The following is a 15,177-nucleotide window of genomic DNA, read 5'->3' as shown; positions in this document are numbered from 1 at the left end:
ATCTAGAGAGAATGAACAATGACTGAGAAGCTCTTGCAAATTTGCAAGATATAAATATAGAAATGGTGACCTACCCGGAGAGAAAAAGAATGGGAAAACATTATGACAGTCCCTTTCATACCCCAACTTTCCTATTTCATGTTTTGGCTTTATTTTATTCTCCTTTTGGAACAACAACAACACCCCCCAAATGCTAAGTTACTTAATTCCAATTTTTGTACTCTTACAAAGCTCAAAGTTCATCCTTTTTTGTAGGTTTGTATTTATGCCTCCTGAAGACATGAAGGCTTTTATTATTATTTTGGTCATTTATCACCCCAGCCCTTCCCCTTTCTCCTGAGTAAGGTTACTATGGGTTGTATATTTAAAAAGTAAACAAATAACACTGGACTTGGCCTACACAGACCATCCAAGGGAGAGAAGAACTAGTAGACTATGAGAGCAAACTGTCAGATACAGCGAGAGATAAAAAGCATTATATCAGGTCTTCTCCTCATAAAGCTGAACATTATATGTACACACCTTAAGCAACAGAGTTCTTCACAGACTGCTATAGAACATGCATGTGCACTTGGGGGTAATCAGGTCCTTCCTGGAGGAGGCATATGCATGTTAACACAGGGATCACACCCTCAACCTGCATTAACTCTCTAAAGAGTTGTGCATGTGTGTACATGAGTAAAAACAAAGAATAAAAAAGAAAACTGCAAGACATGTAACTTCAGACTTTCCATATTTATTGCACTTCACTATGGAACGTAGCATAGAATAGTTTTCTTTATGGGAGATTTTTGAAAAATGGCACCCCAAAGAGCATAGCCAGTGAGTAGCAATTGTATTTGCAAGTAATACCAGGACAGCCAGCTATGCCTCCTCCCCAAAAGGGGGCTTCTGTAAGGACAGCACCCAGGTGAGTGGGCAGATAGGCAGCACACATGCAGTGGCGGAGAGCAGGCGGGGGTGGGGCTGGAGCGCGTTCTGGGAGCATGATGCGCCGCCTGTGGGGGTGGGGCGCCCTGTGTGGGGGAGCCGCGATGGAACCCCACTGGGATTGCGCTGCCGGGGGTGGTGCGCTCCCCCGCCCCCCTCTTCCTCCGCTAGTGAACACATGTATTTTTTCCAGACAAAAGGGCTCCTTGCTGGTATGCTCCTGTGAAGAATTTTGGCCCAATTCACTTCTCAAGCGTAAGAGTTTCCCCCCAATAGTGGCTTTCAAATCATAGGGTATTTTTTTCCTAGTGTTCCTTAAGTACTAAAGGAAATAAACTTTCTTCGGTAGTGTTAATTACTAAGCATTTTGTTCTTCCCAGCATTTTGCTGATCTGGGATGTTGTCATCAGTAAAATCTAGGTCAGTAAGAAGGACTGCCAGCTTCACCAATAAAACACTCTTCTCATTCTGGCAAATACAAGGAATGTGTCTACCCGGCCACACTCACACAGCTGAATGAACTGAACAAAATGCAGCGGAAGATGTTACTCTGTTCAAGCAGGTAAACTCAAAAACTGATGAAGTGAATCCTCTTCCTCCTTCCCACCATCATGGGGTGAGAAATGACAGGCTCCACATTCCTAGAGTTTTCTCTCGCTGTGCTTCTGCTGCATGGCGAGGGGAGGGGGAGGGGCTTGCATCTGAAGCACCACCATCATTTGCAGAGGAGAGAACAACCACCTCTCTCCACCATGATACAGAAGAAACCGTGCTTGGAGGAAGCACTGGTCACCTGGCACTTCTTCCCCGTATGCTGCAATGTGCAAAGCCAGCCACAGTTAGAGCCAGTTCAGAAATTAATTATCTTTTAAAACCATGCACAAAAGCGCCCAAGTTTAAATGGAAGTGCGCAACACAGTGCCACAATTTTTGAATGGAGCATATGAGTTTATTTTACTGTGTTTAAACTTGAAAGTGGCATTATTCAAATGGATCAGATTTCCACTGTTGTATTTCATGGTGGGACACACAGCTGGAGATGTACATCATCACCCTCACTTTCTTTGTATGCCACCTTTCCACAGGAAAAACTAATCTCAAAGTGGCCTATAAGAGGGAGAACAACACATCACAAAATCAACCATTCCATGAATTTCACAATACAAATGCCAGCTGCAGTTGCAGTTCCAGGCATTTCTCTTTAAACGTGGGTCTTCGTTCAGAAGGCAATTTGGCTCTTACATTTCACTAGTGTACATGCTCAATGCAGACAGACCAACAATTCACTTTTGGCACCTTCGTTCTGTTGATCAAGCCATTAAATTCTGGGGAGCACAACAGCCCAAAAAATACCCAGCAAGTCTACCCATGACCCCACAAACCGATAGCCAGGGTCAGATGACAAAGTCAGCACTTTAAGCTCTGAAATTAGCCAATGTCAGGGCAGAATGAGTCATGATAGCAACAGGCCTTCATTTTCAATGCACCAATTGTGGCCTAAAGGGTTGGGTGATTTCAAACACAAAAGTGGCTGTCTGTGGGCAAGCGCTGAACTTTCTACCACCCACTGCTTTCCCCTCTGCAAACACTCTCCCCAGATAGCTGAGGAATAAGGAAGGTTTTTGACCAGATCATTATCTGATTCTGCCCCCAGCCCCACGGGCTCATTTTGGCAGGTGGCCAGGATAACCTACCTGTCAGTCCCATACACCCACCCAAGTCTCTTGCGCAGTCCACCACGGGAAACTGAGTCATGCCACTGATCCAGCAGTTCCCCCAGGGATCCTGCTGGCTTCTGAACTCACCAGTCATCAGCTTATGGGCAGTGAGTTCAGCTCTGCTTTTGGCAGGGATCAGGTGCACAGTCAGAAAACTCAGGTGGCAAGCTGATCCAGCCACATCTCTACCTGCCCCACATATGCCGTCAGGTGTGGGCAAGGTGGGCATAGTTTGGGGAAAGCCATCTCATAGGACAAACTTGGTACTGTGCCACGATCTCCTACTCCTGCCCTACCTGGAAATAAACCCTGCTAGGAGATGATGACTTTAGGAGAGGAGTTACAGGGAAGAAGGTAGCAAAAAGAGGAAAGGTTCATTGTCTCTCGCCAGCTTCCTGCTGTACCATTTTAAAGCTCCCCACCCAGTTGCATTAGGGGTTGGGGAGCAATGCAGGTTTGAAGACACTCAGCCACCATCATGCCAAGTTCTGCCCAAGGACACAAAGTTAATGCAATCACGTAAAAAAGGAACACTGCAACTGGTATGTAACTTTTATAAATGCAGGAATGCTGCCCACAAGCACAGGAATTCCAGATGGACACACTGAGTATTTCCTGGGCTTCACTTATCTAATTTAAAGAGTCCAGGGTGGGGGAGGGGGAGCTTAACAAATACCCCCCCCCCCGAGACTAAATCAGAAGCTCTGCAGCCACTGCTATTCCAGCAAATGAGTCTTTAAAAAATGCAGGGTTGTTTGTGGGAACCCTTCTTTGCCGAACTTTTCCAAGGTAGGACCAGTGTGTATTTTGAAACTATGCAAGGATTAAATTCTAAGGATTTGCTGATCTTTGATGGTTAATACAAATTCCATTGGTGAGCTGGTGTACTCCCAGTGGGCACATTTCCCTCTATAATCACAAGCAGAACAGGAGTCGTGAGCAGCATATTTCTATTACTCTAGATCTTTCACAAGACCGTAAAACATCTTCCACACTTCTCTCTCTCTCTCTCTCTCTCTGTGTGTGTGTGTGTAGGGAGGCACGTATACGAGACCCCCTGTAATATTCTAATACTTTGCGCTTGCAGAACCGTATATCATTTGAGAATATCAAAGAATTGTGCCCTACAGAATTTCCTTCAGAAATACAACCACTGCTATTTTGTGGACAGGACAAAATATGAAGCTAAGTCAGGCAGACACAGAATTAGAAACAGACCTTCTACTCTTGGCTCTGGTTGCTGCCCAGCCTTTGTCTCATGTGTTCCACATTAGGCTTCTCAATAAAGCAGGAAGGCTTCCCTTGATAAAAAGTGGCGAGTGGAGACTTAGAGCCTCTTACGTTCTGACAGCTGGTTGTGGACCGATTCTAGTATCGATTTTCTGTACAAAATATAGTAAAACTGGGATACAGATATCTATTGCCACTTAACTCTTATGTTCAGACAAAAATCACTCAGAATTTGTCTGGCTGGGGCATTGCTAATTTGTTTGCAGAATCTTTCCCGCAGGAAAGCTGTGTGTGTCACAGGATCATCATTTCCAGATCGTATTTCATTTTGCTCAAAAACTTTATTTTCAAAATTTTGTTTTAACAAATTATCAAAGCAAGTTCTGTATAACATGAACCAAGGCTAAAATGCAATGTATGAAGCCTTGGATTTGCCAAAAGGGTGCTTGGAGCCAGGCTGGCAGCCAGATGTGAAACATGCTCATGAAGGCAACTTGTGAGAGGCTGAGGAATGAACAGAATGTGAAGAACACCACAAGTTTTCACACAAAAATGGGAAGCCCTAGTCTTCTTCCTCCCCCAACAATTTGTAGTAAGAAACACATGTCATGACATTATCACATCGTGTCACACAACCTCTCACAGCAGCCAATTATGTGGACAGAGGAAGAGAAATGTGTGATGAGCCCACTGACATGCATTTCCACTACGGCATGTTATGGAGGGGAATCAAGGTGGGCTTTCTGTATTTGGCAATTTGGTATTTCCGCTCTTGAGTGAGGCGATGCTGCCTTCCAGGCTGACAGCGCCCGTTTTAAGGCCAGTGTGGATCACTCTACAGCCAGCATCAATGATATTCTAAGATTTTCTATTCAGACAGGCATTTAATAAGCCCAGGACCACTATGAAGGAAAATGATGGTCCTGATCCATCTCCAATGGAGGCACATGATTCCATTTGCAAAAAACCTGTCAGTTCACATGTGAGCACCACAATGTGCCTGTAAATGTGCTTCTAAAAGCACTTGTGCATCAGCTGGGCAAGAACATGCCTGCCTCTGAGCACAGATCAGAGGCATGGATGTCCAAAAAGAAAGTGAACTATGTTTTTTCTATTGTTATTACTGATGTTTTAATGGTTCTAGGATTTGTTTATAAATTTAGTTTTATGGTTGGCTTTATGCTGTTCACCATCATGATGTTTTTTCTTACTCTTGGTGGGATGTACTTTTTCTTGAAGGGGGGGGGGCAACAGGCCTTGCCCCAGTTCTTTAAAAGTAAGTGTGATTTTTTAAAAAGAAAAAATGAAATATCTCCATATGCAATGAAAATCCAAGGCTTATAGAAGCAGGCATGCAGAGAAAAGGGGAAGTTCCATATGAGTAGAGGTTTCTGTTGCTTTGAGAAGTCATATACACTAAGGGTTGGTGTCAGTAGCTGAAAAGCAAACAAGATCTCTGAGCCATCACTTTTGGCAGGCATTCTCCCATAACAAGCGCTACAAAATGAGGCAGCTCTGGCAGATGGCCCCACTCTTGGGAGAGGCAGACATTGCTTGGAAGCTGCTCCTGGTCCTGTTGCTGTCTCACAACTACAATCTATACCAGGCATGTCCAACTCCCAAGAGACTGTGATCTACTCCCAGTATAAAAAAACTGGCAGTGATCTACCAATTGTCGTTGAGAGGAAGAGCATGCGTGGGGTGGGTGGGTGGATTTCCCAGAGTTGTTTAGCTTCTTTGGGAGAGGACAACCCTGATCTAGACTTCCCAAATGGGGCAAGCAGTTCAACATTTTACACAACATGAACAATGACTCCAGTCCGAAACACTTGACTCAAATGCCCAGAAACTACTTGTCATCTGCACTTCCCTTTAACTGAGGGACCAACTCTGCAACACCAAGGGACATACCTGATGATAAAAGGCTCCCACTGCTGCCGCTGATGATCTTTCCTTTGCTTCCCATATTGGCTAGTTTGGAGGTCTTCAGAGTTCCAGTTTCAGTCAGGTCAATGGCAATCTCACTCAGACTTCTTGCTGCATGAATTTTGGACTGGAGGAAAGAAAGCAGAAATCTGTGGTACAGCAACCATCAGACAAAAACCCCCAGTTAAGAATTTCCACCTGTTACCAGAATCACCAATAAGTGAACTACCCACTTATGACAACCTTTCAAAAAAAGCAAGAGTACAAGTAGAAGGTCATTCCATATCAAGTGATCCAATTTTTTTTTAGCTCATATCATCCAATATTCTTAATATTTTGTACACTTGTTGAATGATCAAAACTAAGTTTAAATCTATTTTTTTTTTTATCTCATCCCATTGTTAAGTTATGAGGGATTGAATTCTAAAACAAAGACAATTTTGGCCTTGCCAGACTACACAAAAACCTTAAAGATTCAGCCCAGAATTGAGATATTTCAAAACTAAAAATGTTGATCTTTTCAGAACTTCATGAGCTTTACTATGATATCTCATATGATGGGCTTACTTTAAAATTTAAAGTTAAGTTACTAAATTTAAGATTTTAAAAAGTGACTAAAAATTAAAGAGATTTCAGTATTAATGATGTTCTATTTAAGATTATATCCTGGACTAAGTAGCATCAGTTCGACGATAATGTTGTACTGTACTTGTCACAGATCAACAGACTGCAAAGCAATTTCTAAGCAGCAGACTCCAGAGTGAGGCTCCATTCGTCATGAGTTCTCACATCCATGGGGTCCTACAAAGCCCCAGCCTTTATGGGCAACTGTGAGCAAGGTATTCCTCAAAGACAACTTATGACTTAGTCACAGGGTAGCAATACACTGAGTTCATCTTTGTACAGTGGTACCTCGGTTTACGAACTTAATCCATTCCTGAAGTCCGTTCTTAAACCAAAACCGTTCTTAAACTGAGGTGCGCTTTCCCTAGTGAGGCCTCCTGCCGCTGGTGCCCTTCCACCATTCAGATTCCGTTCTTAGACTGAGGTAAAGTTTGCAAACCGGGATACTACTTCCAGTTTTGCAGAGTTCGTAAACCAAATAGTTCTCAAACAGGGCTGTTCTTAAACCGAGGTACCACTGTAATCTGAATCAGTGATGAAGAAAGTTTGGAGCAAACCAAGGACTGTGCCACCTCTATCTGTCTAATAACCAAATTTGCCACTATAGCACAATAATCAAATATGTATGCAGCCCATTCCTGGACATTCCTTTTATCCACCAAAACAATACAGTTAAATCTGTACAATAAACTCCCTGATGCTCACTTTTACTTAAACTGCCACCCAAGTGACATAAAGAAAAATAGCATCTGCCGTTTGCTCCTCATAATCAAACACATCTGTAACAACAACGAAAACTACCTCAAAAGAACCTACAATTTTTTTAAAAAGCAGCACCTCTTCCTTGTGCTATAACTGTAACATTTACTAAGCATCTTGTATAGCCCTTAGAACTAGTTTCAGAAGTCAGCAATTGTGAAGAAAGAAAAAGTTTGAACAATCTATTGCCAGACATTTTAGTACCACAGCCATTCAGAAACACCATCAAGCCCTGAAATGTTAGAAAACTTCTGAATATACAGAGTTGGCTGCACTCTTGACATTCCTATGGCTTTAACTTGCAGGAGAATGGATATACTTTCCTCCATGCTTTTGATTCTTTTCTCTTTTTGCACTTTCCTTTCCTTACAGGATACATGTCACCTGCCTGAGAACCCTCTTCATTCTCAGCATTCCGGCACCTGGGCTCCCAGTGCCTGCAGTGGAATCAAAGGGGGCAGAAGCTGCCTGCCTAAATATTGTAAAGCTTTCTCTCTGTTGTGCTAGTCATTTTTAAACAAAGAAGTCCCATTTCTTTGTCATATTCTAGTGTGAAAAAGAAGTGGAAACGAGGGCAAAACTCTGTGGATAATTCTGACTTGCCACTTGGAGTTGCCATTTAGAAGAGGAGAGAGGGGTCGTGGCAGCTGCCCCCCTCACTTCTTTTTTGCCTGTTTTAACCTGTGGGAAGAAGGTAGTTAGTTCTGACGGGGTGGGAAAAGGAGGAGAGCATTGTAGCTCTCTCGGTGCCTCTTTAGAGCAGCTTTCACCAGCCATATGCGTTTCAGATGTATTGGACCATAACTCCATGCTGAGTGGAGCTGATGGAAGTTGTATCGGAAACTTCTGGAGCGCAGCGAGCTGGCGAAGGGCTTCCCTGACAGCATTTTGGAGGAGCCTTGACTATTTATTGTTAAGTTTACTTACATTGCAGTCTCAAGCATGTTTAATCAGAAACAAGTCCCACTATGTTCAATGGGGCTCACTCCCAGATAAGTATGCAGCCTTTATTATTGATGCGTTTGTCTTGTAGGGATTTACGGGTGCAATTTTAAATGACTTAAACGGAGTTATTTTCAACATCATTGATTTCTCTTGGCTTCCCTCTCCTCATGCTTCCTTCTTGACCATTTCATTCTTTTTTGCCCATTTCTTCCCCTCAACTTCTCATCTGTGTTTCTCTTCCCTCAACCTCTCCCCCAATACAAGTTCTGTTGATGGAGAGCCCTGGCTCAGAAAAGGAAACAACTGATCCAAAACAAGCTTTTCACAATGAGGGAGGTGATGCCACAAAGGAGTGTGGCTACTACAAAGCCTGCATTACCAGACGCCTGCAAGCCAAGTCACACTTCAAGCGGCACTGTCAGTGCTTTGTGACTGATGGTTCCACTTCCAAGGTATTTGGGCCAAAGTGCCAAAGAGCAGTGACTGGCTCCGGCTTTGCACAGGCCCAGGGCTGGTTTGGAAGGACTTGCTGAACTTGACTTGTTTGTCGCGCAAAAAGGACTCAAAAGATAAGGCAGCCACTATTTCATGCAGGGGTTCTTGCCCAGACCGCCCCTTGTGTCGGCAGAGTGTGCATAAGCAGGCCCCACCCCATTATGCCCTGCCCCTCTTCCACCCTCTTCCAGGTCAAAAAGGACCTGTGCCTTGGCGATTGCGCATCAATTGGACACACCTAAAATGGTTGCCACCAGTACATACAAATGTAAGCTTCTTGCTGAATGTACACTCAAGAGAAATCTGCGGGCAAACCTGGTTTTCTAACAAGTGATCCCATATGATACAAATATCTATTGGTTATAGTCATACATTTACATTTCAGCTGCACTCTAAACACATCTTAGCTATGCTCCTAAAACATAATGAATGAAATAGACCCCATGATGCTTTAAGTCCTGAGCCTAGAACTCCTTTTTTCTTTCTTTCTTTCTTTGTACCAACAGAAATAATTTAAGGCTCTGCTGGTGTGTACAATTCAATCTTCAGAATCCATAAAGAGGCCACCATAGGAGCACAATCTAATCAGTCAGAAGCTTTTAGAAGTTCCTTATCTAAATTACAGCGCTGATCATTGATAAAAATATGCCACCTTGTTTGGTGGGTGCAAAATCAGTGTTCCTAAACAGGAACTACTCCAATATGTTTCAGGACCTTAACATTTTTGTCCAGAATCAGGAAGGAGCAGCACCACACAAACAAACAAACAAACAAACAAAAAAACAAACAAGCAGCTATTCATTGGAGCCCCACTCCTAACACAACCACAGGATTGGCCTGGGAAGGGTGAATGACACTTGACTGTTACATCTGTGGAAATGAGTGCAGATTTCCTAGCAACTTCATTGAGCATGTGGATTTTTTTTTTTTAAATCAGTCCAAATCATAAATGAATTTTATTCTTAACACAACCACAGGGCTGTATTTTAAAGCATATGATGCAATCACTGGGGCAGGAGGAAGCTTTGTTGTGGTGTGGCAGAGGGGACCCCCTTCCCCCCAAAACCATTCCATCCAGGTATTATCTTTCTCCCCGATAACGGTGCTCATAAATGGCTGAACTCCCCATAACCTACCAGGTTAAAATACCAATCCTAATTTCAGAAAACTATGAGCAGAAATGATTTTCAACATTAGGAATGGTCTTCTCTTTCCCTTCTTGATAATGCATTTAAGGCAAGGGGAGGGGAACATTTTTCAGCCTACTACTGCAAGTGGTGGGTGGCTCAGAGGCAAAAGAGGTCCATGGAGGGATATCCCTTCAGAATGGCAGGCGTGGCCTGGGAATAGCTCCAAGGGCCACATTTGTCCACCAGGCCTGCAGGTTCCACACCCCGATTTAAGGCACTACCTACATTACCAGGACCACTGGCTGCAGAACTTATCTTATGTTATTTGAAATGGACCCAGGACAATGTAAGCAATACCCATTGTAAAAAAATGCATCATAAAGCTGAAGAAAGTACACAAGAAGAAATGATCTAAGGAGAATCTGTGCAAGTCAATATGGACATATTGTTTCTAAAGACTTGCATGACCAGAAATGGTTCTCAGTATTGGGAAGAAGTTAATGCACCTTGGGGCCTTCTCTCAGAAAGTCCCAGTGCCCTGTAAATTTCCACATGATAGGCAAAGCAGACAATGAGCAGCGGTGGAAGAGTTCAGAGTGTTTAGAGGTCTCTTATGCATGTCTCAGCATGAAGGGAAGTTGCAGGGCCATTTGCTGCAAGACTTAATGCAGAGTGTACATGTATTTGTAAGAAATGCCTTACTGAAACCTTAGAAATTATTCATTTAGTTTGATATATTTATTTGGAACTAGAATTCAAGCAAGGTACTGGGACGGTGTGGGGACGCACCAACTGTGCGCTCTTCAATCCCAGCCTCGTGCCAGGAGGATACAACAGCCATGCCCCTCCCAGCTGGTGTCGCTCCCATGGCAGCAGGGGCTGGGCTGGGGGGATGTGTTTTCCATTTGTCCTCCGCCCCTCACGCTGCCCCTGGCGTGTGCATGCGCACGTGCACACTGACCCACCCCGGGTGGTGTGGAGACATGCTCTGCCGCTGACTAGAAGGCTGTTGGCCTGACCCACCAAGTTTTTCTTAAATTCATTGGAGAAACCGACCTAGTTATCAAAAGGTTGCTTTAGATATCAAGAAAAGATGGCCCTCGTTTGTAAATTACTGGAATCATCATTTTATAAAAAAGATATAGCCTTCTATTGAAACCTTTTGCTTCTTTATTGGTATTGCACCGAACGCTGTGCAACCAGGATTTTGATCATACAGTGGGACTTTCCGTTTCCTCTCCTTGCCCCGTTTGCCCCAAAAATCTGATCTGCAGGGTCTGGAGAGGAAGTTCCGGGGCATGCGCAGAGGTCTGCTGTGCTACTGGAGTTGCGGTGTTGTGTCCAGACTTCTACATATATTTTGATTTCTGATTGTATTTGGCGCATATACTTTCATTTGTGTATAACCGTAGTCTTTATGTAACACCTGTTTTGTGAATGTAATAAAAATTAAATATCTTACTTTGCTCTGCTTTCTGTCCAAGTAGAATTGGTGCTGGCTAATGGCCATAGCCCAGATGGACTTTATCAAGGCAGGACAGGCATACCACGTGTGCACAGCAATGCCACTGTGTCCAAAAGTCCTTCTAGTCACAGATGCCCTGGGAGAGCAGGAAAAGAACAAACAATTCACTTGCAACTTGAAAAGAGAAGTGCATCTCGACTCACCTCCAAAAGTTCTGCATTCAATCCTTTTGCAGAAAACCGTTAAGGGGATAGGTATAGGGGATCTCCGAGCAACTGAAACAACGAGCCACACCAGGGATGAGAGTAATTTAGGCTGCAATATTAACTTCATCTACACAGAGGTAAGTCTCATTGAACCTCAATGAGCAAGCACAAAAACTGAACTAAACCTCCTACCCACCTGCCTGAGCACCAAAGCCAGAGCTCCAGCATTTATGTCATGAGGCACTCTGTTATTTTTTAAACTGCCAATACCATGTTTTGAGCAATGTGAGGCTCTGCTTTTAAAAGAACCAGATATCTTTGCCTCTCACAAATTTGAGATGGCCACTGGGGCTGATTTTTCTGCTATTTAGCATTCATTAGATGCCAATAGTGTATTAAGTATTGTTATCAACACACATGGTTCATATGACTCTGCATTGATGGGATAACCATATAAAAATTATTTGCTTCTGTAATACAGAATGTCGATTCGATGTTTTCATATGTCTCTGCCCTGCTTTTCAGACAGACACAGAGTTCCAAAGCAGCAACTGAGCTTCTCCAGCAGTTCTCTATGAAAAGGTCGGCTCATATGTTTTTGTTTCTTACTATGTTATGTATTTTTGTGTTTTGATATTGTAAACTGCCCTGTGGTCCTCAGATGAGGGGTGGCATAGAAATTTAATAAATAACAAACTTGAAATTAATAGTGCCTACATGGAAACTCTGCAATAAGTGGGAGAGTCACAGGGGGAAAGGGGTGGGCTTCTGGGAAAGTTGGAATTTAGACTATCTTGTTGCCCACTTAGCTAAACTTTAATTTTATTTGAATGTCAACACAGCAATCCTAAGCATTTTACTCAGAAATAAATTCCACTGTGTTCAATAGGACTGACACCCTTATAAATTAGTTTAGGATTGTGGCTCTAACCTGTAAATGTTTGGAACTATCTCTAATTTTGTTTCTGTTTTCCAGATGGGGAGAGTTACCATGAAGGAAAAGGCAGTTAACAAAAAGAGGTTGAAATTAAGCCAGTAACTATGGTAGAGATGGGGGACCCCCCCCCCCCATATTCAGCAATAAAATTGCCACCCCAGACTTGGCTCTTCATCGCAGCGTGACAACTGTTACATTTGGGATGGTTTCAGCTTTATTCCCTGCACCAAATCGGATCATTAAATGGACTGGAATTTGAGTTTCCCAAGAAAATTAGACATGAAGACACAGGAGACATGGAAAAAATTATCTATATATAAATTAAAAAGGTAATGTGGAGGTTATAGGAGGGGTGGATAAGACAGAAAATGGAAGAACCAGACAGTGTGGAAAAAAGGGGTCCAGGAGCCAGACACGCTAGCGAGATAATTTGAATAATATTTCAGTTAGCACCTGCCAAGGTACACAGTCGCTTCTTATGCCAAAAGAGTGGTATAACTTATTCCCCCCTCCCTAGCCTAAGATGTAACTGTTGCTGTATGTGCAAAAGAGTTCTGGACCTTGGCTGCTCCTTGAAACTCTGCGCCCAAAGACCGCACTCCGCTGGCACATACGCAAACAGGCATCGCGCGCCTCTGCCTGTGGGACACTGCGATTTATCACAGGATCATGATGGAGAGCAGAGCTACCAATGGGCCTGCTAGCTAAATGGAACCTCCATGTTGAGAGGCAGTGCACTCCTAGTGTCCAGACCAGCAACAGGCAACGACTCTCACCTTTGTGCCCTGCGCTTGCGAACTCTACGTGACCTGAGGTTGCCTATTACTGGAGAGGAGCTCAGTCAGTGGAGCATGAGACTCATAATCCCAGCGTCACTGGGCAAAAAGATTCCTGCATTGCAGGGGGCTGGACTATAGGACCCTCGTGGTCCCTTCCAACTCGACAGTTCTAGCACTAACTTAAGCACACACCTATCTTTGCAGCCCTATGAACTAGAATTTTTTCCTTCTGAATTATATTCTTTGATATATGAATCTAGAACCCAATGCCACAGCTTACATTTTTCTAGGCTCCTGCATTTCTGCTGATCAAAGAGCAGACAGATTTAGGAGATACAGAGAATTCTTCATTAGGCACAAAGCAGAGTTTTGATAATCTCATTGTACATAAATTGATAGAATATTTTATTTATTTATTTCATAAAATGTATTTACCACAAGATTGTAGGGAAAAAAATCAAAGCGGTTTACAAAAAAGATAAAACATTAAAAATATCATTAAAAATTACAACCATAATTTAAAACACACAAAAAGTTAAAACCACAACAGAACAAGCTAAAACAAATTAAAACTCATACAGACTGTCTAAACATCTGGGTAAGGTAAAGGTACCCCTGCCCGTACGGGCCAGTCGTGTCCGACTCTAGGGTTGTGCGCCCATCTCACTTAAGAGGCCGGGAGCCAGCGCTGTCCGGAGACACTTCCGGGTCACGTGGCCAGCGTGACGAAGCTGCTCTGGCGAGCCAGCACCAGCGCAGCACACAGAAACACCGTTTACCTTCCCGCTATAAAGCGGTACCTATTTATCTACTTGCACTTAGAGGTGCTTTCGAACTGCTAGGTGGGCAGGAGCTGGGACTGAAAGACGGGAGCTCACCCCGCCGCGGGGATTCGAACCACCGACCATACGATCGGCAAGTCCTAGGCACTGAGGTTTTACCCACAGCGCCACCCGCGTCCCCTAAGTGCAAGTAGATAAATAGGTACCGCTTTATAGCGGGAAGGTAAACGGCGTTTCCGTGTGCTGGTGCTGGCTCGCCAGAGCAGCTTCGTCATCCTGGCCACGTGACCCGGAAGAAACATCTGGGTAGCCGTGTCTAAATAAGAAGCACTGAAAAGAATACAGTGAAGGCGCCTCCTGATATCAATAGGCAGGGAGTTCCAAAGTGCCACTGCTGCCACACTAAATGAGCAAGTTCTTACAGATGTGGTGCAGGTATTATGTGGCATTATGTAAAGGTGACCTATAAAGCTCACTTCCCAAAGGTCTGATCCTAGAAGATGGCAAGTGGTAAAATCAATGAAGTTGCCAATTATGTATACAGATCAGCTGTTTGCAGGGCTATCACTCATTTTTAATGCTATTCACAAGAGGAACAGTCAACCTGGAACTTCTCTTGTGCAACTGAAACTGAAACTGCTGTGCTCTTTACATTTACTCAATCAAGCTTACAGAGGAAAATGCCTTGGTGAACTGTGTCCCAAATTAATATTCTGAACAACCAGCACCTTAATCATAATGTAAAATATATAATTAAAATATACCTGCCAGGCAACTGTTGCTTTCCACATTTCTAATCTAGAGCCTATTGTATTTCTAATGTGGAAATACTGAAACCCTGTGTAAGTATAGATCTTGTCAAGGTACAGTAAACATAAAAAAGATTGTAGGCTGCCAATCTGCAAATAAATTGTCAGCAGCACACATCCGATCTCTCTGTGCTGGAATGGAGCACTAGATTCTGTCCTTTGTGCAGAAGAGCACAAACCTCATTTGCAAAAGGGGGTGTAATTGAAAGACAGAACTAAATTTACTGCACTCCAGTTACACTGTGAACTATGAACAGAGCCTCGCTTTCGGTTGCCAAGTTTTAGGGGAAAAAGGTTAGTTCTGCAGGAACCAATTTGCACAAAATATTTACATGTGTGTTACAGATAGCAGCTTGTCCTAGGAAAACCTTGTCATAAAGCGGCAGTGACCAAAGTAGTGATTATGCAAAATGAAGTCCCCCCCCCCAAATACAATTAAGCT

General features: G+C 43.4%; 1 protein-coding gene and 1 long non-coding RNA gene across 11 annotated transcripts in view; one reads left to right on the top strand and one right to left on the bottom strand.

Annotated features, from left to right (window-relative positions):
- FRMD4A (FERM domain containing 4A) overlaps positions 1–15,177 on the bottom strand; it is a 411,715-nt gene that overhangs the window by 37,177 nt on the left and 359,361 nt on the right. For all 10 annotated transcript variants that reach the window (XM_081023499.1, XM_081023500.1, XM_081023502.1 and 7 more), the window contains 2 exons: positions 11,220–11,358; positions 5,790–5,931 (listed from right to left, as the gene is read on the bottom strand). In XM_081023499.1, the coding sequence (XP_080879625.1) occupies positions 5,790–5,931; positions 11,220–11,358 (281 nt within the window). The remainder of the gene's footprint in view (positions 1–5,789; positions 5,932–11,219; positions 11,359–15,177) is intronic.
- LOC308486760 lies at positions 11,365–13,116 on the top strand. Its single transcript, XR_013991277.1, has 3 exons — positions 11,365–11,565; positions 11,954–12,010; positions 12,405–13,116. It is a non-coding gene; the product is annotated as an uncharacterized lncRNA (long non-coding RNA).

This window comes from Podarcis pityusensis (assembly GCF_964106645.2).
Source record: "Podarcis pityusensis genome assembly, chromosome: 10".
NCBI lineage: Eukaryota > Metazoa > Chordata > Lepidosauria > Squamata > Lacertidae > Podarcis > Podarcis pityusensis.
The sequence above is the reverse complement of the archived record's forward strand: the minus strand, read 5'-3'. Positions and strand labels throughout refer to the sequence as shown.